Source organism: Myxocyprinus asiaticus, chromosome 7, assembly GCF_019703515.2.
Source record: "Myxocyprinus asiaticus isolate MX2 ecotype Aquarium Trade chromosome 7, UBuf_Myxa_2, whole genome shotgun sequence".
NCBI classification, from domain to species: Eukaryota; Metazoa; Chordata; class Actinopteri; order Cypriniformes; family Catostomidae; genus Myxocyprinus; species Myxocyprinus asiaticus.
This window is the reverse complement of record NC_059350.1, coordinates 45,073,880-45,097,256: the sequence shown is the minus strand read 5'-3', so window position 1 is coordinate 45,097,256 and position 23,377 is coordinate 45,073,880. Positions and strand designations below refer to the sequence as shown.

The 23,377-nt window shown below is 38.8% G+C and overlaps 1 protein-coding gene across 2 annotated transcripts in view; it reads right to left on the bottom strand.

The window, feature by feature from the left end:
* The window catches only part of trpc5a (transient receptor potential cation channel, subfamily C, member 5a), a 97,336-nt gene that overhangs the window by 17,466 nt on the left and 56,493 nt on the right, over positions 1 to 23,377 (bottom strand). For both annotated transcript variants that reach the window (XM_051701987.1, XM_051701986.1), the window contains exons 5-7: positions 17,231 to 17,370; positions 12,621 to 12,943; positions 2,085 to 2,280 (exon numbers count right to left, since the gene is read on the bottom strand). In XM_051701987.1, the coding sequence (XP_051557947.1) occupies positions 2,085 to 2,280; positions 12,621 to 12,943; positions 17,231 to 17,370 (659 nt within the window). The remainder of the gene's footprint in view (positions 1 to 2,084; positions 2,281 to 12,620; positions 12,944 to 17,230; positions 17,371 to 23,377) is intronic.

Here is a 23,377-nt window from a genome sequence, read left to right as displayed (position 1 = left end):
ACCTCATCGAGACCACCCCGGGGGTGGTGGTTCGTAGTCGCCCCTATTACTTTCCTGAACACAAAAAAGGTCATTAAGGAAGAATTAGATGCGATGCTTGATATGTGTGTAATAGAAGAGTCGCACAGCGATTGGACCAGCCTGGTGGTTCTGGTAACTAAGAGTGACGGGATGGTCTGGTTCTGTGTAGACTATCGAAAAGTGAACGCGGTGTCCAAATTTTATGCGTACCCAATGACATGGATTGATGAATTGCTCGATCGGTTGGGCACGACTCAATTTTATTAGACACTGGATTTAACGAAAGGTTATTGGCAGATCCCCTTAACTCCAATATCCTGAGAAAAAATTGCTTTTTCCGTACTCTTCCATTCAGTTTGTTCGGGGCCCCCGCAACGTTCCAGCCTTTCATGGATAAAGTTCTCAGGCCACATACGGCATATGCCGCGGCACACGCAACATCTGACAGCTGTCCTGAGGTCACTGCCACGGGCAGGGCTGACAGTCAAACCGAAGAAGTGTGCAACTGGGCAGGTGGAAGTTCGGTATCTGAGGTTCCACTTGGGTCATGGGCAGGTGAGTCCCCAAGTTAACAAAACTGCAGTGATCGCGGACTGCCCAAGGCCCAAGACCTAAAAGGGGCTGGTTGGCTTCTACAGAAGGTTTCTGTCTAATTACTCTGACGTCATCAGTCTGCTGACTGATCTTACTAGAAAGGGGGCTCCCGATCCGGTCCAGTGGATGGAGCCGTGTCAACAGGCTTTTCTAAAAATAAAATCTGCACTTTGTGGGGGACCACTCTTGCATGCTCCAAATTTCTCTCCCTTTATTTTGCAGATGGATGCATCTGACATAGGGCTGGTGGCAGTGCTCTCGTAGGAGGTGGAGGAGCAACCAGTGCTGTACATTAGTCATAAACTCTCACTGAGGGAAACTAAGTACAGCACCGTGGAGAAGGAGTGTCTAGCGATCAAGTGGGCTGTCCTCACTCTCTGCTACTACCTGTTGGGGTGGGCCTTCACCCTCTGTTCAGATCACGCCCCACTCCAGTGGCTCCACCGCATGAAGGATACCAATGCACGGATCACCCGTTGGTACCTGGCACTTCAGCCATTCAAATTTTAGGTGATCCACAGTCCAGGAGTGCAGATGGCTGTGGCTGACATTCTCTCCAGGAATTTGGTGGGGGTGATGAGTTGGCATGCCAGATGTTGCTCTGGCCTGAGTTGGGCGGTGGGGGTATGTGGTGAAGTGGCCGTAGTCGTGTGTCTGTTTGCGGGAGAGAGGGAGTGGTGTGGCTGGTCAAGCTGGTTGACATAATTTCTAAGAAAAATATTAAGCTACTTTGGAAGAAAAAATCTGTTCTATACTCCAGCCTCTTTATTTTCTCCATCAGTCTAAAATAAAAAATAAATTTTTCCTTATTGCTTTTTCTCTCTCACCCTGTTATTGCAGCGGTGCTATCTCTCCCCCATTTTAATAAAAGAATAGAGATGCGACGCAGTAACACGATCAGAGAAGAAAAGTCATAGCGGAGACATAAAGCTATAGCGGCAATACGCTACACATATACACTCACTGAGCACATTATTAGGAACACTTGTAAATATGGATAGCCTTATTTCTCTTGGCCCACCCACCCAAAAGTTTCTGGCTATGCTACTGGACCACATGTCATGGAATCATGTCACATGAACCAATGAGGTTTTATGTTACCGTCGTAGCCACCTTATTTGATTTCGACTTATCTGAGAAACGATAAATTCCGGTCTGTTCATCGCACAAATTGTATCGCTTCAGTAGACTTGGAACGTAGTGCAAAAGTCATATAAAATGTTTTTACTGTGGTTTTATGGTGTGTTTTTTTCAGTCACTATTCACTTGCATTATGGCAAATAAACCCTGTGAAGACTTAAATAAAATCACCTTTTGTGTTTCATGGAAGACAGAAATTGATAAAAGGAGGGAGCAGCATTAGGATACGTAAATAATGAAATTTTTTAAATTTTTTGGTGAAATATTCCTAACATATTTGTGTTAAGTATGTTTCTGACCTTAGGTTTACAGAGATGTGCAGTACTCACAGCAATGAGCTGGTAAGAGTTGTTCATCATGGCGATGAGCATGTTGAGCAGAACCACCAGTGAGATGACATTGTAGGTGCCGAACATTGTTGCACCGACAAATTCTGTGAACTCGTGCCGAGCCTTTACGTTGGTTACATACAGATTCAGGAGGCCGAATATCGACCAGAACAGAGACTGAAGAGTCTCAAATAACCTGAGAGACAGAAGCATCAAGAAAGAGATGGTGAGAAAGAGAGGAATAGTTGTAAACAATGCAAAAAAATTAAGTATAAATCAGAAAAAACATATTATGTAAAAACATCTCAGACATATTTTAGGATGCAGATCAGAGTTTATCACAAGGCTCCAGGGGTAAACACTTCATGAACAAAGAATGAAAAATGTATAAATTTATTTTAAAAATGTGAATATGAAAGAATGTATGTTTAGGGGAGACTGGGGGCAATTGTAAAGGGGAAAATGTAACACACTGCATTTTTTAATCTAAAGTGTGAATTATAAAGTGTCTGTCAGGAGAATAAACTTAAAGACATCTTATCATTCCTGACTGCAAGATTAACCAGTACAATATAAAAGTGAAAACTACACTGCCTGGCCAAAAAAAAAAAAAAAAGTTGCACATTGGATTTAAATAAGCAGATACTTAAGAGACTATGATTGGATCATTATTGCAGTGATTAATATGTTTCAGCTGGCAACAATTCTTTTAACCCTAAATGATGCAGTGTGTAGCTTCTCATTTCTTAAACAACCATGTCGGAAGACGTTTCCTGTGTTCGTGGAAAAGATGTCACTGTGTTTCAGAAGGGGCAAATTATTGGCCTGCATCAAGCAAAGAAAACAACTAAGGAGATTGCTGAAATCACTGGAATTGGGTTAAGAAATGTCCAATGCATTATTAAAACCTGGAAGGATAGTGGTGAATCTTGAATAGATCACTAAAACGCTTGAAGTCATATCATAAAAAAAAAAAACGACAGTAGAACTCACAGCTATGTTTAATAGTGAAAGTAAGAGAACTTACAGGATTGGGACTAAACAGCTGTGTGGCCACAAGGATGCCACTTGTTAGTGAGGCTAATCAGAAAAAACTACTTCAATTTGCGAGGGAGCATAAAGATTGGACTGTGGAGCAATGGAAAAAGGTCATGTAGTCTGATGAGTCCAGATTTACCCTATTCCAAAGCGATGGGCGTGTCAGTGTAAGAAGGGAAGCGCATTAAGTGATGCACCCATCATGCATAGTGCCCACTGTACAAGCCTCTGGATGCAGTGTTATGATCTGGGGTTGCTTCAGTTGGCCAGGTCTAGGCTCAGCAATGTTATGTGGCAATAAAATGAAGTCAGCTGACTACTTGAATGTACTGAATGACCACGTTATCTCATCAATGGTTCCCAGACGGCACAGGCATATTCCAGGACGACAATGGCAAGATTCTCAGGCTCAAATTGTGAAAGAGTGGTTCAGGGAGCATGAGGAATAATTTTCACACATGAACTGGCCACCACAGAGTCCTGACCTTAACCCCATTGAAAGTCTTTGGGATGTGCTGGAGAAGACTTGATGGAGTGGTTTGACTCTCCCATCATCAATACAAGATCTCGGCCAAAAATGAATGCAACTCTGGATGGAAATAAATGTTGTGACGTTGCATAAGGTTGGCGAAACAATGCCACGAATATTGTGCACCGTAAACCTTTTTTTTGGCCTGGCGGTGTATATTGTAACATTACTTAATATGAATCAATGTTTTTAATAAAAAAATTAATATTATAATGTAAGTATTTTAATGGTACTCTAGTAATGGTTTAATGGTTTCTTATACTAAATGATGGCAGGTACATTTGTAGCTGTTTGTGAGTTAAGAAGAAAATGTAAAATAATGCTACAATTACTCCATATACTAGAAATCTGTCAGAAGAAATGGAAAAGAAAAGGAAAACAGACAGATGATCAGTCAGCGTTTAAATCCATTTTGTGGTCGTTTTGGTTTATAATGCTATCCTGTGACTTGAAACTGGGAATGAAATATTGTTTTGGCATTGTTATATTCATTCAACTTTGGAGCAATTTAGAAACTCTGAATTCATCTCCCCCGCTCTGCCAGTTCGAAAATTTATTTAAAGATTAATGAATCTCACAAACTGATGGTTTTCACACACACAGACATGCACATATGACACCAGACTGTCACAGCTGTGTAAATAACCTAGCCAGAGGCTATCAAAATTATAGCATCCTAAGTTTTAGAAGGCAATGTCTGGCTAGCTATAAGATTTGAAGTTTGTGTGTCTAAGTGCTCCCTTGGGGTGAAAGTAAGTGTGATTTTTTTTCTCTCCTTAAATGAAATATTCAACAGCGTCAGCTTTCATTAAAGTCTTGGCAGAGATAAATACAATGTGATTTCCTGAAAACAGGAAAACAGAGTTACACCAGGACAAAAAGGATGCAGCAGTGAGCATCGCCTAAGGTAGCAGTTGTTAGATGAACTGCGTATAGTAGCTGAGGGAAGGACTTCAGGGACACAAACATTCAAAGAAACACACAGCATGACTATTGTTAGTAGGCTGACAAGGAAATGTGCTGCGTCTGGGAATCCAATGACAGCAGAAAAAATGGTTTATGTTCTGTTTGTAACAGACTTGTTACATCTCACTGCCTTTATTTCTCAACAGCATGTGCATCGATACATCATCGTACAAGCTGTAAAAAGTGGATTCAAGAAATTATATTTTGTATAAAGAAAATGAAACCTATTTTAGGGCCATTAAAGGAATTTTCTGGGTTCAATAAAAGTTATTGCATTACATTTTTTGCATTGTGGCATTATTTTTATGACAATTAAACCAATTTTCCACCCAAATTTTCATTAACATAATGCAAAATAAATAAAAGTAAAAACAATTAAAAGAACAGGAAAATGTGATGCGAAAAATAATTATGTCCATTACTGTACAGTTTTAAAATTCATCTATTCATCAATATGATTTTCTAAATTAAATCAGTATAGTTTAAATTTAATACAACAAAAACTACCATGATGTATACATAATTGTAATTTACAAATTTATTTTACAATTTAAATGACAATTCAGTGCATTTCCCCCAAAACTCTCAATTACTGTAATGAAAAAAAAAAAAAAAAAAAATCTTATTGTCATTACTGTAATATGAAAAATATCTAATTCTCACTGCTGTCATACAGTATTATTGCTTGTATATATAAAAAGCCTATTTTTAAGGCCATCAAGATTTTTTGCGTTGTGTTAATTTTCATGATAATAAAGTACATTTTCCACAGAAATTCTCATTACCATAATGCAAAAATTAATAATAATAATAAAATATCCTCCTGAGACCCGAGCGTGACTGCTGTGTGCATTTTCCATTCCCTTTTTGATTTGTAACCAGTAGCCCTATGAAACATGCAATAGTTTCTATATATATATATATATATATATATATATTATGAATGAAAGAATTTATGAAATTGTTTATTATGTTTCCAGTAGTGTTGGTTATTCATGTTTTGAGACATTATAGACATTACTTCAGAAATTAACATAAATAATTCTGATTCAAAGTATGGCAAGCATCATCCAATTACTGCCATCCAGTGTTGGGTAAAGTTACTTTTAAAAGTAACTCGTTAGAATATTGCATTACTCCTTAAAAAGTAACTTAATTAAAAAGTCACTTTTTATAGAAGTAAAGCGTTATGTTACATTTGCATTACTTTTTTCTCACCGCAACTCTCTCTTCTGCTATGCTATGCTTTCCATAAAAATAAGCCATGCATTGCATACAAGAGAAATTACAGGTCATGCTAGCTACTGTACAACATTCATGTCAAAACAACATACTAAACAAACAGATATTTAGAAAGTCTACAATCAGTAGGTCTTCACGTCATATGTATAATAAAGACTCAATATGCGTGATTTGTTTTTCCATCGACTTGGCAGCCAACATGAATAATGAAGAATAACCATTGTCTTACCAAATGCAACAAAGTTCAGCACTTGAACCTGCATCATATATGTCATTAAACGCGGTGCCCACTGACAATGCCAGAGTCAACTTGAGATGTTTTTCAGAAGTCAGGATAAAATTCAGTGGGGAATGCCAACCTAACAGTTTCAAGGAATAAGTCTGATGAATAAATGAATATTTTTCACTTAAAGGTGGAACGAGTCATTTTAATCCAATACACTTTTTGTCAAATTTCGCAAATATCTCATCACGGTCCGCTAGCTGCTCGTTCTGTGTGTGCGCTGAAAAAAATCTGGTGTTTGTACACAGCCCTGGCTTTGTAAATGTGAAAATAAACAAAGTGGATTGGACTGATCCACACCACACTATTCCAGCATGCATGAATTTGGGGGGTGGAGCTTCTGAAGGAGCACTGAAGGGAGGGGTGTATTTGTTTGGCTGTTGAGTTCAAATATCAACAGTCTTTCTCAGGAATCGCTTACTCCACATTTAAGTCATCTCAGTGCAAGCTTGTTTTCAGTTGATCCACAGTGCGTACTGCGGACAACCTACTGCAAATGCACATGTTGATACAACTTGAATGGAATCGCTTTTTAATGCTACCAAAATGTCATAAAAACAGTATGTTTCACAAATCACATTACTTGTTTATTATAAAACAAACATTTTGAATATTTTAAGAACTTAAGACATTTTGTCTGCGTACACAAATCATGTAGTACATTGCTCGCAGCCACTGATCCAGAGTCAGCTTTTCTCATCCCATTCTCATAGTTACAGGGAGCTCTAACACAGAGCAATCTGGCTGCATAAATCAGTGAACTGAGCGAGTATTTCACCCTGTATATCATGCTGTGGCCAGTGGAAGGCTAGTCATATAATCCCTCTGCCTAAACGCATTTACTGATTTTTTTTAATGCAGCATGTATTTACACATGAATCAATCGCATTTCACTCAACCGAATGTTGAATGTTAAATGCTTTAACAACACAGAGCAGTTCGGATGCAAACTGATCCTAGAGAAGGACACATTTCTTAACTTTTGTTGTGACTGTCATGGCATGGCAAAAAAAAGTTACTTGAAACTTTTGCAATGGCAAAGTTTCAAGTAAACTCATGTGCACAAAAAAATCATCCACTGCAAATGATGAGTACAACTGGATTTCAGATTTACATTCCTTTACCAGCAATATTTTGCAGTTTTTAAAACATAAATCTCAGGGTGGGCTAAAAGAAGACTTGTTGTGCTCTGCCCATCGCTGATAAGCATGGCTCATACTCTCTAGAACTACAATACCCATCATGTGCACACATACTACAACTTCATTGTGCATCTCTGGTAAGCCTCCCACTCTCTAGAACTACAATGCCATCATGCACTACGTTTCCTCCGAAGTTTGCACACTTTACTCCTGATTTATCACAATACGGGGAAAGGAGAGTTGTACAAAAGCAACACGTTACTCATTTAAAAAGTGACTCAGATATTATGGTCTAAAATAAAAATAAAATTTGCGTTACTTGACTAGTTACTCGAAAAAGTAATCTGATTACGTAATGTGCATTACTTATAACACATTACCCCCAACACTGCTGCCAACCATGTTAAAATAAAATTTTGCATGTAAAATTCTGAATCTATGTACTGATTACCATTGTCCCATGTCTGCCAAACATGTTGAGTGGTCCAAACATCATCTGCTGCCTGAAACTGAACTTTTGACTGCATGTTAGGAGTGAATGCACTTGGCTGCATAGGAAAGCTGTAGGATGATCCCTTGCTCCCTAATTAGGGAATGACTTAACTTCCAGTGTGCTGTCTGTCTGCACTGATCTCAGAACAGTTCGAAATGCACCTTATTTTCATCCCAACTCTGTATACAGCCTCTAAAAGCAAAATTGTCCAGCTTTTGGATGCATCCACGCACAGTGATGGGATATTTTAAGGAAAACAAGCCTATAATCCACGAACGTCGTCACTGTGTTTTACAGCGTGCCATTTCGCAATAAATCAATGACATTTTTAAAATGCATATATTGGATGAAACAAGAGACGCTACTCTTTTGATTCAAACAGGTTTTAATATAAAAACTTAATGAGGTTTCTTACCAGATTTGTTTTGTTGCCGTTTTTCCCAGACAAACTCAGCTGACATCGGCGCCTTGTTGTTTTGTCACATGACTGCGTTGAAAGTTTAACCCTTTAATGACAGCCTAGAGTCTCCTGAACTGAGATCAGTTGGTTTAAATGACATTAATTTAAGCATAGCCTATAGCGAAGCCAAAACGTAATGTCCACGCATGTGGACGTGGGGTCTCAGGAGGATAAAATAATTTTTTTTATGTTAATGTGAAAAAAACGTTTTATTACTGTACAGTTATGAAATTCATCCTGTCTAGATACCATGATTTTTTTAATTAAAATCTGCATAGTTTAAATTTAGTACAATAAATACTACCATGACGTATACTTACAATTGTGCTTTATAAATGTATTTACAATTTTTACAATTACTTCCCCCAAAATTTCAATTACTCTAATACAAAAAAAAAAAAAACAAACAAAAAAAAATATTACAATTGCAACTTGTAAATGTATTTTACTGTAATTTTGCATTACAGTAATTAGAATGGTATTTTTTATTGTTTTTTTTACATTAGAGCAGCATTTCTTAAACTATGGGTCATGGTCCAGTTTGGGTTGCATAGCCATATATGTTGGGTCGCAACTTATTTTAATAAATGTGCAATTATTTCCTTAGAAAGAGTAATTGAAATGGCTCTGCTCAGTCCACTCTTCCATGCTCTTGCCCTGGCAAGGACTGTCTTTCTCTCTTTTTTTATGATGGTATCACTCCGCAATATCATTTGATATACACGCTTACAGTTTGTCAGAATTATATTAACTTTTTTTTTATTAAAGTGTGTGCATGTTAGTATGCATGTTTAAATGTTTATTTTCAGTTTTAAAAATATTTTTTTTAGTCTGAAAAAAGAATAGTGATTTCTCTAAGAGTCTGTCTATATCACAATTTGTTTAGTCAAAAGCAAATACGTTTACTAGTATAGCAAATACTGTACAGTATTTTTGTAAGTTTTGTAAGTGTGGGTCCCAGATAAATGCAAAATGTCATATTTGGGTTCTGGGCCGAGAAAGTTTAAGAACCCCTGCATTATTACTCAGAATTGTGGGGAAGAGGGGGAAATGTGCTTAATTGTCAAGAAAATAATGTCAAAATGCAATTAATATTAATAGCTTTTTTTTTTTATGCAAAATACAATTTCTTATATATTTATTTTTCTTTTCTTTTGATTTTGGATTAAAATATGACCTGGATATTTCTTGCCAGTTTTTGTGAGATCCACCCAAGGCTGCATTCATGTGATATTTTTGACACCATCATTTTCACTAATGTAATCAATGAATAATACATAAAGCGTGGACAGCATCTTAACCACATGACTGCATTGACAGAGCTCATGTTGTGGAGCTCTAATAAAGGCTTATGGGTTTGCCTCAAGTTCCTCACTTACTCGTCAGAGACAGTAACACAACAACTGGAAGCCCACTAGAGCAAACAGCACAAATAAGTCCATATCCTGTTCTGTTGCAGCTGACATTTGGCATTTTAAGATGAAAGGCCAAATATACAACAGAGCAGAGATGAATAAGTTTTGAGTGTACCAGTGTGTGTATGGTCTCAGTCATCAAAAATGTCTTTTCTCTCTTTGGGGCAAATTCACTAAACAGTTGTGGCATTTTGTGCACTGTACTTCAGCGCAAAATCCTGCATCTTATTCACAAACCACCCGCAATAAAATTGAACCAGGTGCTTGAATACTGCAGCATATTCAAATGAAGTCATTGCAGTTCTTTTCAGTGCAATCACACCTTCTATGTAAACAAAGCTTTTTATAGATTGCACCTTTTTCACTTAACACAGTTCCCTAAGAATTAATTGCTGCATTAAATATGATGTAGAGATTTTTCAGTGCTGATTGTGCCTGGTTAAACTGTATATGAGGTTGGTTAGTGAAGAAAATACATTTTTGCATACCACTACAAAAGTGGCACAACTATTTAGTGAATTCGCCCCTCAGTGCTCACAGCCATATCTAAAGCCGTGCTATTGTCATCTACGAAAAGCAGGTGGTACACACAATTTTACTAAAAGAGATGTTTGTGTAAATTTTCTATTAATAGAGGCAGCAATAAATTCTCAAATGATAAAATAATGGGGGAAAACGCCATAACCAGATATCTAACATGCAATGTTAAGAGTGTACGCTCTGTATTTTAAAGAGCCCATTCAGGTTTCTAAATCATTGTAGTAATGCAAAGCTGTACAGTCCCGGTAAAGTATGCCAGATTGCGGCAGTCTGCTGGATCCTTTATAACCTTGCACTTGCGGCGTACTAAATTGTGTTTAGCTCAAAACGTAGCCTGTTACCTGATTTGCATAATTCCTTCACTAATTCTGGTGCTAAAACAACAGACGGCACGACACTATCAGTCAGAAAAATTCCTTCTTAGTGAATTCTGGCCTTTGTCTTTTCAACTGGACACAGAATGTCAAAGCGCTTTATTATGTGAAGGGGAATCTCTGTGACTGAACCTCAGAAAATCACTGCAGGACGCTTGAAGAAGCTGTGCTTTAGAAGGGATCTTGGTTGAGGGATTTCGAATCTCAGTGTGGTAAAGCCACATGCAGCTTATTCGATGCAGCTGCTGGCAGTAGCTGAATGCTGATGGAAATGCAAAAATCTCCCCAGAAATTTCAACAATATTTTGTTGTTTGTTTTATGATTCAGGTGTTTATATTTCACAAAGCAGCTGCAGATTTTTTTGTCTGAAAGGCACAGCACAGATTTATGTCTCTCTTGAAAATGTATGAGGTGGTTTTTTGAACCAGCAGTATTGGATGTTTGTGAGGTTATTGATGTGTCATTGATGAACAAATCACTGGAAAAGCTGGAGGTCTCACTGAATATTCAAAAGCATCACCAGTTCTGCCCAATCAGCATTGACTGAGGCTGACTTAGAGCTGCTGCACCGGGAAGGATAAATATACAGTATGTGGTAACAGTGTTGAGGAAGCTACTTTGAAGCTGTAATTTAAAGAAGTTTAACTACAGTCAAACTGCCCATTAAAAAAAGGTATTTGGCGGGAGTATTTGTATTTGTTTTATCTCCAATCAGAGCAGTAATTATTTGGTACAAAACAATAAGGACATCAATTAGGGTTACAGCATTAAAGGATTAGTTCACCCAAAAATGACAATTCTCTCATCATTTACTCACCCTCATGCCATTCCAGATGTGACTTTCTTTCTTCTGCTGAACACAAACGAAGATTTTTAGAAGAATATCTCAGCTCTGTATGTCCTTACAATGCAAGTGAATGGTGACCAGAACTTTGAAGCTCCAAGAAGCATAAAAAGGCAGCATAAAAGTAATCTACATGACTGCAGTGGTTAAATCCATGTCTTCAGAAGTGATATGATAGGTGTGGGTGAGAAACAGATAATTTTTTAAGTCCTTTTTTACTATAAATTCTCTTCACTGCCCATTACGTGGTGATATGCACGAAGAATGTGAATCACCAAAAATAAAAGAAGAGAGTAAAAGTGAAAGTGAACATTTTTAGTAAAAAAGGACCTAAATATTGATCTGTTTCTCACCCACACCTATGATATCACCTCTGAAAATATGGATTGAACCACTAGAGTCATGTGGATTACTTTTATTCCGCCTTTATATGCTTTTTGGACCTTCAAAGTTCTAGTCACCTTTCACTTGCATTGAATGGACCAACAGAGTGGAGATATTTTTCTAAAAATCTTTGTTTGTGCTCAGCAGAAGAAAGAAAGTCATGCATATTTGGGATGGCATGAGGGTGAGTAAATGAAGAGAGAATTTTCATTTTTGGGTGAACTAACCATTTAAAGAGTATCGAACAGATCCATTTTCAACAAATACCACCATACCACCAAGAAAACATCATGTATGCAGCACAGAACACAAAGTGATGAAATATGACAGTATATTACTCTGCAACATTATTGTAATAAGTGTTAATTTTATATTTTGTATAGCTACACAAAAAAGATGTAAAATGGCATGCAGGTGTCTGTGCAGAGATACAAATGAATCTGAGATTCATGAAGCATTTGTTTCCCATTCTTCATATGGGACAGAGAGTGGACGTTTTAGGCGAGTGTGTTTGATTACTTCTTCAGCTCGGCTGTAAAGCTGCATGTACAGTACAATATTACAAAAAAAAAACACCATTTTATATTTTTGTCATGCTAAACTTGTTACTCATAGATTGTATAGCTATACTATTTTGAAAAACAGCTGAACTGTCCTACTACTAAAAAACATAATAAAGTTAGTAGTGTCACCCTCTGTTGTTAGTTACTATAAGAATGGAAGACAAAAAAAAAAAAAAAAAGAAAAAAGGAAAGGACGGCAGAGGGACAGAAAAGGAAACATGAAACTTTGGAGAGTGCTAGGCAGATTGTAAAATAAACTCACGTAGAGAACGCATTGTTCTGTTTCTCGCAACGGATCCCCTTGCAGTGGTTGGGTTCGTCTGCAGCCTCGGTTTCATAGTAAAAGTAAAGCTGGTTGAGTCCATTGGCAAAGGCCAGCAGCACCAGACAATAAATGAACAGGAACTTGAGGATGTCGAGCAGCATGCGGCCCAGAGAGATCTGCAGAGGGCCCAGGTGAGAGTTTGCCGTGAAGAGGGAAATGAGCCGCAGCGAGCTAAAGATGTTAGCGATGGCAAACAAAGCCTCGGCAATCAGCGTTGGATGCCACATCTCCCATTCCTCCCGAGGACGAGAACTATTGTACTGTGAGGGAAAAAAGTTTAAGAACAACTTAAAAAAAAAAAAAGTTAGCACTTGTTAGAAGCTGGTCAAACTAGAAACAAGCCAACATGGACAGATTGCGTGATATGCCCTCATCCTTGAAAATCATGAATAAAAGTATGTTAAAAAAAAATATGACTGTGATGGAGAGCCTTCGAGTCGGTCTCCATCGCAAGATTTTACTGTGTTCAAAGGACTTATTTATTGTTTTACTCACCCATTTTCAATATTTATTTGGGTTTTATTGTGCATACATTTTACCCATCCTATTTATTGGTTTTGTTTTGTTTTTAACTCTCATTTTAACTAATTCTTATGTATTTATTCAAAGATTTTGCATTTAAGAATGAGGAGGTGAGGGATAATTTTATTTTAAATAATGGTTTGTTTCAATTATTTTAAAACTGTGTATTTAAAACAGCTGCCACTAGGGGAGAGGAAAAAAAAGATGGATGACAAGTGTTTGAGCACATGGACAAGGTTATGCCAGCACTGCTTGAATGCAAATATACTCCAGCCTCAATTGTTTAGGGAGGAGAGTAGGTGCTGCTGTTAGTACAAAAACATGGCTAGTTTTTAGACTTTTGTTTTATGTAACCTTGTTTTTATGATTGCTTTTAAACACTATTTATTTGCACATTTTGCACCTGAATTATTGAATTACTGCAGAGAATTATTACTAAATATTTCATAATTTTGTTTCAGTGTTAGAACTCAGAGGTTATGTCACTTTGGTGGAATACGTATTCTGTTATTGTACTGTTATGTATGTAAGGGCAAAACTTTGCGTCTGTACGCAAGTATGTGAACGCAAGTGCTTCTAGCTACAAGCACTACATTTCTTGCATCAATGCATTTTGATATGTGTCAGAATACAGTTCATAACGCAATGGAAGTTCAGTGAATCGGGTGTTGGAATAGCACAGACCGTGAATACTGAATTCCACTGATAATGTTTCGAAACTGTGCTTGTAAAGAGAAAAATACATTCCCAGTGCTGCCACAAGAGAGCACAATTTCGATGCATATAATAAGGTTCAGTATAGAATGCGCTGGATTCACAAACATGAACGAATTGGCCTAAGTATTTAAATGCTATGCTATTGCCGCCTACAGAAAACTGAATTTTTTTTTTTTTAAGTATGTTTGTGCACTTTTCAAGTGATAATGGCAGCAGTATTTCATCAGCTGATGAAGTGTATTGTAACAGGGCACATATCCAGACACATGGCATAGTCAAGTGCACTGAAGCGATCCAATCGGTTTTGGGTTTTTCCATTTCCAAAGATGATCATTTTCTTTCATCTTATTGGACTGAAGCCACCTTTTCACTGACCAGAGGTCAGTCATTTCAAATGGAGTGTCGCTCGGCGGCTGTGTGGAGTTCTGACCATCTGCAGATGCGGAGTTTCGGATCTGATTTGAGCTTCGGATACGTTAAAATATTTGTGTGACCGCCTGACTGAATGAGATGTATTCATTCAAAACTATGAGCACGAACGAAGTGAGAAACACTGACGGTTTTTGTACTAACTTTATTCAAAATGCTTGCTACTTCAACTGATTGGATATTTAAAGTCAGAAATGATCATTCACGTTGCAAAAATACAGTATATACAGTATAAAAACAAAAGGATTTTTGTAATTAAATGTGTACATGTCATTTATTTCTACACTTGCCTTCATATTTAAATAATATCTATGAATTTCTACTCCCTATTATTATTGTTGTTGTTGTTGTTGTTAGGCAACTATTAATCATAATAAAAACTATTAAACCAGCAATGATAAATAGTAATAGTAATAGTAAATATTAATTATGAATTTTATTAAATTCATCCATCTGCTCAACAGCAAGGTTTGGTAGCAAACCTCAAAAAACAACTCAGAAAACCAACAACATTACTAACTTTCTTCAAAGCTTATTTTGAATTTTCATCATGTCTCAAGGGCCTGGGTGCTCTGACATTGCAATTTGTGAGTGTCTTCTCCCATGCAACGAACACTGCATGACTGTGACAACATTTTGCTGAATAAATTTATGTGGTTCATTACACATCTCAGGGCAATTCCGAAGTGAAATGTCCTCTGTGTGGTGCTAAAATCAAGTGAAATGTTCTCCCGAACAAGTGAGGTTTTTAAGGTTAATGTTTTATCGAGATTTAAATCAACAAAACCAACCTCCCTACTCTATACCTTCATTTTAAACCTAACCGATAGTGTCAGAAAAAGCAAACCACGTCATTTTGTGGTGCTTCTATGACACTTTTGGCTCACATGCCAACTCGCATGCTCTTCAGGACTTATACCCTTTGTATCTTTTGCTTTGTATTGCATATGCAACACTCTATCAGTTGAGCTACAGCATAATTTGATAACACTTAAACAAGCTTGTAAATGTAGTTGATTACCTAATGCAAACATTAAAATGAGTAATGCGCTATAGTAAAAGTGTTTAGATTTCATAAGATAGCATTGTGTGAGAAACAGAGTGAAAAGTAAGTGTTTATGAACTGATAATCTGCCGTTTTACTCGCGATTTGAGTGAAAGGGGATAAAAGTCATTGTTTTAGCGCCTCTAGTATATTTTTGGCTAGATACTTGGACTTTTAATTGAGTAAAATTTTCACTCAGTATCCATTCTTTCACTTAAGTATAATTTCTGAGCACTTTTTACACCCCTGGGTTAAGTTTCCTGTAGCTCCTTTACCTGTAACAAGCAGAGCATGGTGTGAGAGATGCCTAGGTTATGGGTTTGATTCCCAGGGAATATTAAACAAAATCGTCACTCAAAAAGCGTAAATGTAAAGTGTAAATTATATTCCTTATACAGTTTATTTTCCAGGAAGTTGAGTCTAAGGTCAAACAGGTTCTTAAAATATTTCCTGAGATTTGGCTTGCATAAATTTACTTGAGTATGGAACGAAACCCCTTCCCCCCCTCAGCACCAGCCCTCAACTCCATGTTTTAGTGGGCAGAGAAATAAGGCTGATTCTTCAGTGCCAGGCATGGCTGAGCTCTTCTTGATTTAAATTCTGCTCTATACTGACACTAAGACCACAATATTAACAGACTCTAATACATTCACCCTGTATTCCCAGGTTCTCAAACCACCATAATAGAAAATAGCATACATACAGACACATCTCACACAAACTTATAGCTTATGAAATACATATATGATTAACTGCCCAAATTATGTGGCTTTGACCATTTTAATGTACACATAGATGCACACAGACACACATACACAGTTGCTCTGTTCCAAAACCTAGTTAAGACTCGATGGTTAGGATGCTGCCTTTGGAGCAAGCTGTTTATCTAGACAATAGGCAGTGAGGTAGCTCACTAGGTTTTGGAACAGAGCTAGTTGTAGCATTGAAAGCACCACTGCAGATTATCATGCAGTCTGCAGTGTGTATACGCATGTGTGTGTGTGTGGGCAGGTTTGGGTGGTTTATGAGGACTTTTTTTAGGTTACAAACTGGTAATTACAAGGGTACTATGCTATGTGGTTTATGAGGACATTTCTAGTGTCCCCATAATTCCAATCGCTTAAAAAACATACTGTAATAAGTTCATAAGTTGAGCAGTGGAGGCAGTGGCGGATTTAGGCATGGGCGAAATGGGCAGTTGCCCAGGGCGAAACCTGCTTCAACACACCCCCTGTTCAACAACTTTGGGGGTTTGTTGAAGCGGGTCTCGCCCAGGGCGCCATACAAGCTAGAACTGCTACTGAATGGAGGAGTCAGGAGGCAGCGAACTGTCAATGTTAGTATTTTATTACTCTTCTGCGTCACTCAAAAAAACGTAAACAAAAAGGGCTCTTAGTAGCCACATAAACACAAAAACGCGTCATACTGCTACAGATGCAGGGACAGTCTCTCTTGTTTCTCTCACTCTGGCTACTGCTGCTTACGTCGGCTTTTTAGGTCTCCCTCCGCCATCATTATAACAAGACACAGGTGTTAGAGATAATGACAGCGCAGGTTACTGCTCTCCATCTCCCACAGACAGATACATGACCATGTAAAATGTAAAATGCATGTATAAATGCAGAATTTTTTGTTGTGAGGGTTAGGTTTAGGGGTAGGGTTAGGGTTAGGGGATAGAATCTATAGTTCGTACAGTATAAAAATCATTATGTCTATGGAGAGTCCTCATAAGGATAGCAGCACCAACGTGTGTGTGTGTGTGTGTGGTCTCATGCATTCATGTGTGAATGAGAATGACTGAATCCAATGGGAAAAAAGTACAGGAAGAGCTCACCTTGACATAAGCGACAATCTTAAGTGATATGGTTGCCAAATAGAGAGAATTCATAGCAAAGTCCATCAGGTTCCACCAGTCATGGACGTACTCATTAAAACCCCCAACCCACATCTCCTTAATTTCAGCCCAGATGAAGCCTATGAATGAAAACACACACATTAATGGGCATCACAGTGTGTACCAATAAATGCCACCTTTTGGTGGGTCGCTAAAGAAAAGTATTCAACGATGCCATTCCACCATTGTACATTCAACATGAAACAACAGAGTTCACAAGTAAAGTAACTTAGTTATCTAACATACTGTTGTCATAATTAGTTTTTATGTAACAGCAACTCATTCTCATTTAAGTGAGAAATGTGAAGAATTTGAAACATAACAGTTAGAAATAAAGTAGCCCAAAACAAGATGAAAATAACTTGCATCCATTTGGACCACGAAACAACATTGTATAAATAGCAATATGGCAAAAAAATTATAATAATAATGAATTCTTATTATTAATAAAATATCCATAATGCATATTGTTTTAACGTACTGTATATAAACTAGGTCTGTCAATCAATTAATGCTGATTAATTGCAATTAATTGCAATATTTGCAAAGAAAGGCCCCCACTTGAAAATTCTACAACATAAAATGCTTAAATTATTATTAGAGCTGTTGAAATTAATGTGTTAACACAGGCGATTAATTTAAAATCATGATTAATGCATTTACCAATTTTCACATTCGATTCTGACATTTTATGTCAGAGTGCTGAACACTGGTTAGAATAGGGTGTAAACTTTGTGCTGTGTCCGGGGTCATTACACTGACGTACACACACACAAAACAGCGATTCTGTGTCAATGATCAAGTAATGGAGAAAGGAGCTCTTAACCATAACGTTTGGTAAAAAATAAACAGATGGGACTTATGTTAAGCTGCATTCACATGACCCGCTGGAGTGAAGTATCAGCATTTCCCTGGTGTTACATTCAGTTCGGATGAAGTATCATTACGTGAACAGTGCCAGCACTAAAAGCAAAACAAGACATTCTCTGCAAGCGCTTTTTATGTGGAGCTCAAAGCGGCAAATCAAGCAAATGCGGCTTCACGATTGCTATAGTAAAGTTGATAGCCACTACTAAAATTGTGTAGGATGAGGGTTTAAGAGATTTAATGAAAACACAAACTGCAGGGACAAGATATTTAAATTAGTTAACCTCTAACGCAAACTTTGGGAAACATTTAACGCTATATATAACATATATAAGTTTAATCTTTATAGCATATAGTATAATCTTTATACTGTGGAATGCTTTGTTTGGAAAATATTAATAAACTTTTTGGTAAAATATTGTTTTCTGTTTTAAAAATGAGCTAAATTTTGACATGAAAAGAAGTCGATATAGAGTCAAATTTCATCACTTTCAAAATTTACAATTAATCGTGATTAACTATGAAAAATCTTGCGATTAATCGCGATTGATTATTTTAATCGACTGACTAATTATTATTAGACGTCCTATTTTTTAAGGATGCGTCTCTGTACACATGCATCAGAAAGACATGTTTGGAGCACCTCACTTTGGTTGTGTTGCATCATAAACACAGCGTTTATAGGATTTAATATTTAAGTTAAATGTAGTTTGAAACTTTCTCAAGTCCCTTGCATATGGAATTGTGCTCCATCCAGCTGTGTTTGAACGCAAGAATGCATCCTCATCTTGTGCCTTCTACTGTCAGTGTGGTTTGTTGCCTGTACAGCTTGAGTTGCACTTACTGCCCCTTGATGAGTGGGACAAAGACATAAAGGGTGTACTTCAAGCTTGAATTGCTTTGATGGTAGGAACATTACTTATTACCGTCCAGGAGAATGATTAATTGCTTTATTTTTTTCAACACATTATTATTTTCACATTATACATCACACTGAATTGAAAGCACTACTATAAACATAACATTTTAATTTTACTGTCATATTATGTTTATTGATTATTTAATTATTATTGTCAAAAAGCAATAAATAAAAAAACAGCAGTGCTGCATATCGGTTATCAGACACTAAATAATAAAAAAGAACAAAAAAAATTATCAGTATCTGTATGGGTTGTAAAAAAAAAATTATATCGGTGGATCTCTAAACACAACAACAGAACTAATAGATTTGTGTTTCCTAAAGGAAGACCAATCACAACATCAATATGCAAATAGTTTTAAGAAAGAAGACCAATTGCAATCCAGTATGCAAATATTCCAATGATGTTGTCTCTGTTAGTTCCATTTTGCTAAACTTTTCACCAATGTATGTCAATGGGAGATCTTCAGATTACAAAAGCCAAAAACAGAAAGCACACCTAAACTAAAGCTGAAATTATGCATAAAACCTAGTTTCAATTCAGGTGAAACTCGTGACATGGCTGATATGAGTTCAGTGGAAGACCTTCAATTATTTTTATATTCCAATCTACTATTTTTATTCCCCTGCTGCTATTTTTAAATAATTTAGAACCAATATTTTTGTAAGACATTTCCAGAGTGCAGATTTTGTTTCTTTTGCATGGATTTGATCATTGGGTCATAGCACCTGGATTAACTGGGAGAGCGCGGTGATTACCTCTTTTTGTATTACAATCTACAGCCTCAGTGAACAATGCAAGTAAACTAAAAAGACTAAATGAGGATTGAATGATGGGAAAGAAATATGAAAATATACCTTATTGAACTTGAAAACAAATATGAAGAAATATGCAATATAAAAATTTAAATTCCTTTATCATTCCTTTGGAAGTAAAGCTATAATAGATAGATGGTTATACATTAAACAAACTAATTGGAAGATTACTGTGCTACTGTATGAAATCGATACATTATAAACAACTGTGACAAGTCTCTGGCTCTTGGACGGAGGAGGAACCGGGGCCAGGTGAACAGTCGATATAAATCTTAATTTTTTACACACTCCAGTTTTTCCCAAGCTTTTGCTTTCCAGCAAACAAACACACAGCCAAGATCGTGTGTTGCTCTCTTTCTCCCTCTCCGGCGGTCTGGATCGCCCTTTAAATCACTCTCCGCTCTCACTGCAATCACAAAACAGCTGTTAGTGGTGATTTCCCACAGGTGCCAACCCTTACCGCCTTTACACTCTCGGCCTCACTCTCCACAGATGTCGCTCGGCCACGCCCCCATCACCACATACCGCCGCCCGACTCAGGCCAGGGAGCCATCTGGTCTGCTACTTACCAACCCCCCGCCCCCATTTCTGGAGAGGATATACGCAACAGCCATCTGCGCCCCAGGCCTGTGGACAACCTCAAACTTAAAAGGCTGGAGATCTAGATACCAGCGGGTGATCCACGCATTGGTATCCTTGATGAGTGGTGGTGGCGTAGTGGACTAAAGCACATACCCAGTAATCAGAAGGTTGTTGGTTCAATTCCCACAGCCATCACCATTGTGTCCTTGAGCGAGGCACTTAACTCCAGGTTACTCCAGGGGGATTGTCCCTGTAATAAGTGCACTGTAAGTTGCTTTGGATAAAAGCATCTGCCAAATGCATAAATGTCAAATGTCATGCACTGGAGCAGGGTGTGGTCCAATCAGAGGGTGAAAGCACGCCCCAACAGATAGTACCGGAGGGTGAGGACCACCCACTTGATGGCCAAACACTCCTTTTCAATGGTGCTGTACTCAGACTCTCTCATTGAGAGCTTACGACTAATGTAAAGCACAGGACGCTCCTCCACCATCTGGGACAGTACCGCTCCCAGCCATCTTTCTGATGCGTCCGTCTGCAAGATAAAAGGGAGACTGAAGTCATGAGAGTGCAATAATAGCCTGTCGCAAAGTGCAGCTTTCACCCACATGAACGCCTGTTGACACGGCTCCATCCACTGGACCGGATCAAACAGTTCATCAATTCGAGGCATTGGGTATGCATCAAACTTAGACACCGCATTGCCTTTTCTATAATCCACACAGAACCGGACCGAGCCATCACTCTTCGGAACCAACACCACCGGGCTGGCCCAGTGACTGTGGGATTCTTCTATAACCCCCATATCCAGCATGGCATTTAATTCGTCCCAAACCACTTTTTTTGTGTTGGGATAAACGGTAGGGACGACTGTGTTCTACTACCCCTGGGGTCGTTTCGATGTGGTGCTCTATGAGATTCATATGACCGGGAAGAGGCGAGAACACATTGGAGAATTCTCTTTGCAACCTGGCAACCTTCGTGACTTGTGATAGTGAGAGGTGGTCTCCGCAAGTGACACGATCGGTGGCTTTTGTTCACCTCTGGACCGAGCTCCTCCCTCTCCAGAACCACCATCACCAACGTCATGGCGACCGCCTCTCTCCATGTTTTTAAGAGATTGAGGTGGTAAATCTCACGTGCTCCACCTCTATCAGTTCGTTTAACTTCATAATCTATTTCCCCGAGTCACCATGTGACCTCAAAGGGTCCTTGCCACTTGGCAAGTAATTTAGAGCCCGAGGGGAGTAATACAAGGATTTTATCTCCCAGTGCAAATTCCCATTGCCGAGAACCTCTATTATACAGCCGGCTTTGACATTCTTGAGCCTGGGGCAAATTCTCCTGTGTTAATTGCCCCAGTGTGTGGAGTTTTGCTCTAAGGTGAAGAACATCTTGAATTTCATTTTTGCTGTTTGAAGGTCCCTCCTCCCAATTTTCCTGTAGGGCATTGAGCACGACGCATGGTCAACGCTCGTACAATAATTCGAATGGGGAGAACCCTGTGGAGGCTTGCGAGACCTCTCGCACTGCAAACAAGCTCAAGCCACTTGTCCCAATTTCGAGCGTCTTCGTGCACGAATTTACGAATCATATTTTTTAGTGTCTGATTAAATTGTTCAACCAAGCCGTTTGTTTGGGGGTGGTAAACGCTGGTTTGAATCGATTTAATCCCCAATAATTCGTACAGTTCGCGTAGTGTACATGACATAAACGTTGTGCCTTGATCAGTGAAGATTTCTTTCAGAATCCCCACTCGGGAGATTATTCTGAAGAGTGCCTCCGCAACACTTCATGCTGAGATGTTGCGCAGAGGCACTGCTTTTGGATAACGCATTGCATAGTCCACCAGAACCAACACAAAGTGATGCCCATGTGCCGTCCGCTCTAATGGCCCGACGACGTCCATGCCAATTCATTCGAAGGGGACCTCGATCAATGGAAGCGGGCACAATGATGCTCTTGGGGTGGCCGGCGGATTCATCAGCTGACAATCACGGCATGCTGCACACCATCTGCGAACATTCCCGGTTCAGCGTCTTTTCCTGCCCCAAGTGACCTGCCATCGGATTATAATGAGCCATCTGGAACAACATTTCCTGACGGCTCTTCAGTACTAACAATTGGGTTGTGTCTTCCTTTATCTGAGTGTCCTGTGTCACTCCATACAACCGATCCTTGATCATTTAAAAATATGGATATGTGAGTGCAACGTCTGGCTGGAGGCGTTGACCATCAATCACTTTCACATGGTCAAAGGCGTGCCTAAGGTTCTTGTCTCACGTGTGCTCCAGAGGGAAATCCCTTGCAGAGAATCCTCTAAGTGCTGGGGAAGCTGAGACTTCCCCCTCCCTTGCGTCATGCTGACACGATGCTGACGTAGACGGCCCCGGCTCCGCCTCACCAGCCAGTGAATCGGAAACCACACACCAAGTCACTTTATTACAGGAACCCATCCACACAAATTTCCATCAATAACGTAGTAAATGCCAGCCAATTCATACCCAATATTAGTGGATGGGTGAGGCGGGGACTAACACTATGCTTTTGTCCCCTAAATTGAATTATAACCATCACTAACAGGTAATTGTGAATACCCCCATGCACACACCTAACCTTCACCCGGCGGCTTGTATCCAAAGCCTCGGATTGAATCAAGCTTTGGTGAATGGAGGTTTGATTACAACCTGAATCCACCAAGGCTTGATATGTACCCCCCTTTATACGCACCGGTATCCGGTATGCTCCTGCTCGATCGGGGGCGGCCTGTGGCACGTCAGGGACCCAGACCAATGTCTCCACCTCCATCGTGGGGCATCGGTCCTGGAATTGCCCAGGTTCCCCACAGCTCCAGCAGACCAGCCCAGATTTCATGCCCACACCCGCGACAGCAGATTCACCAG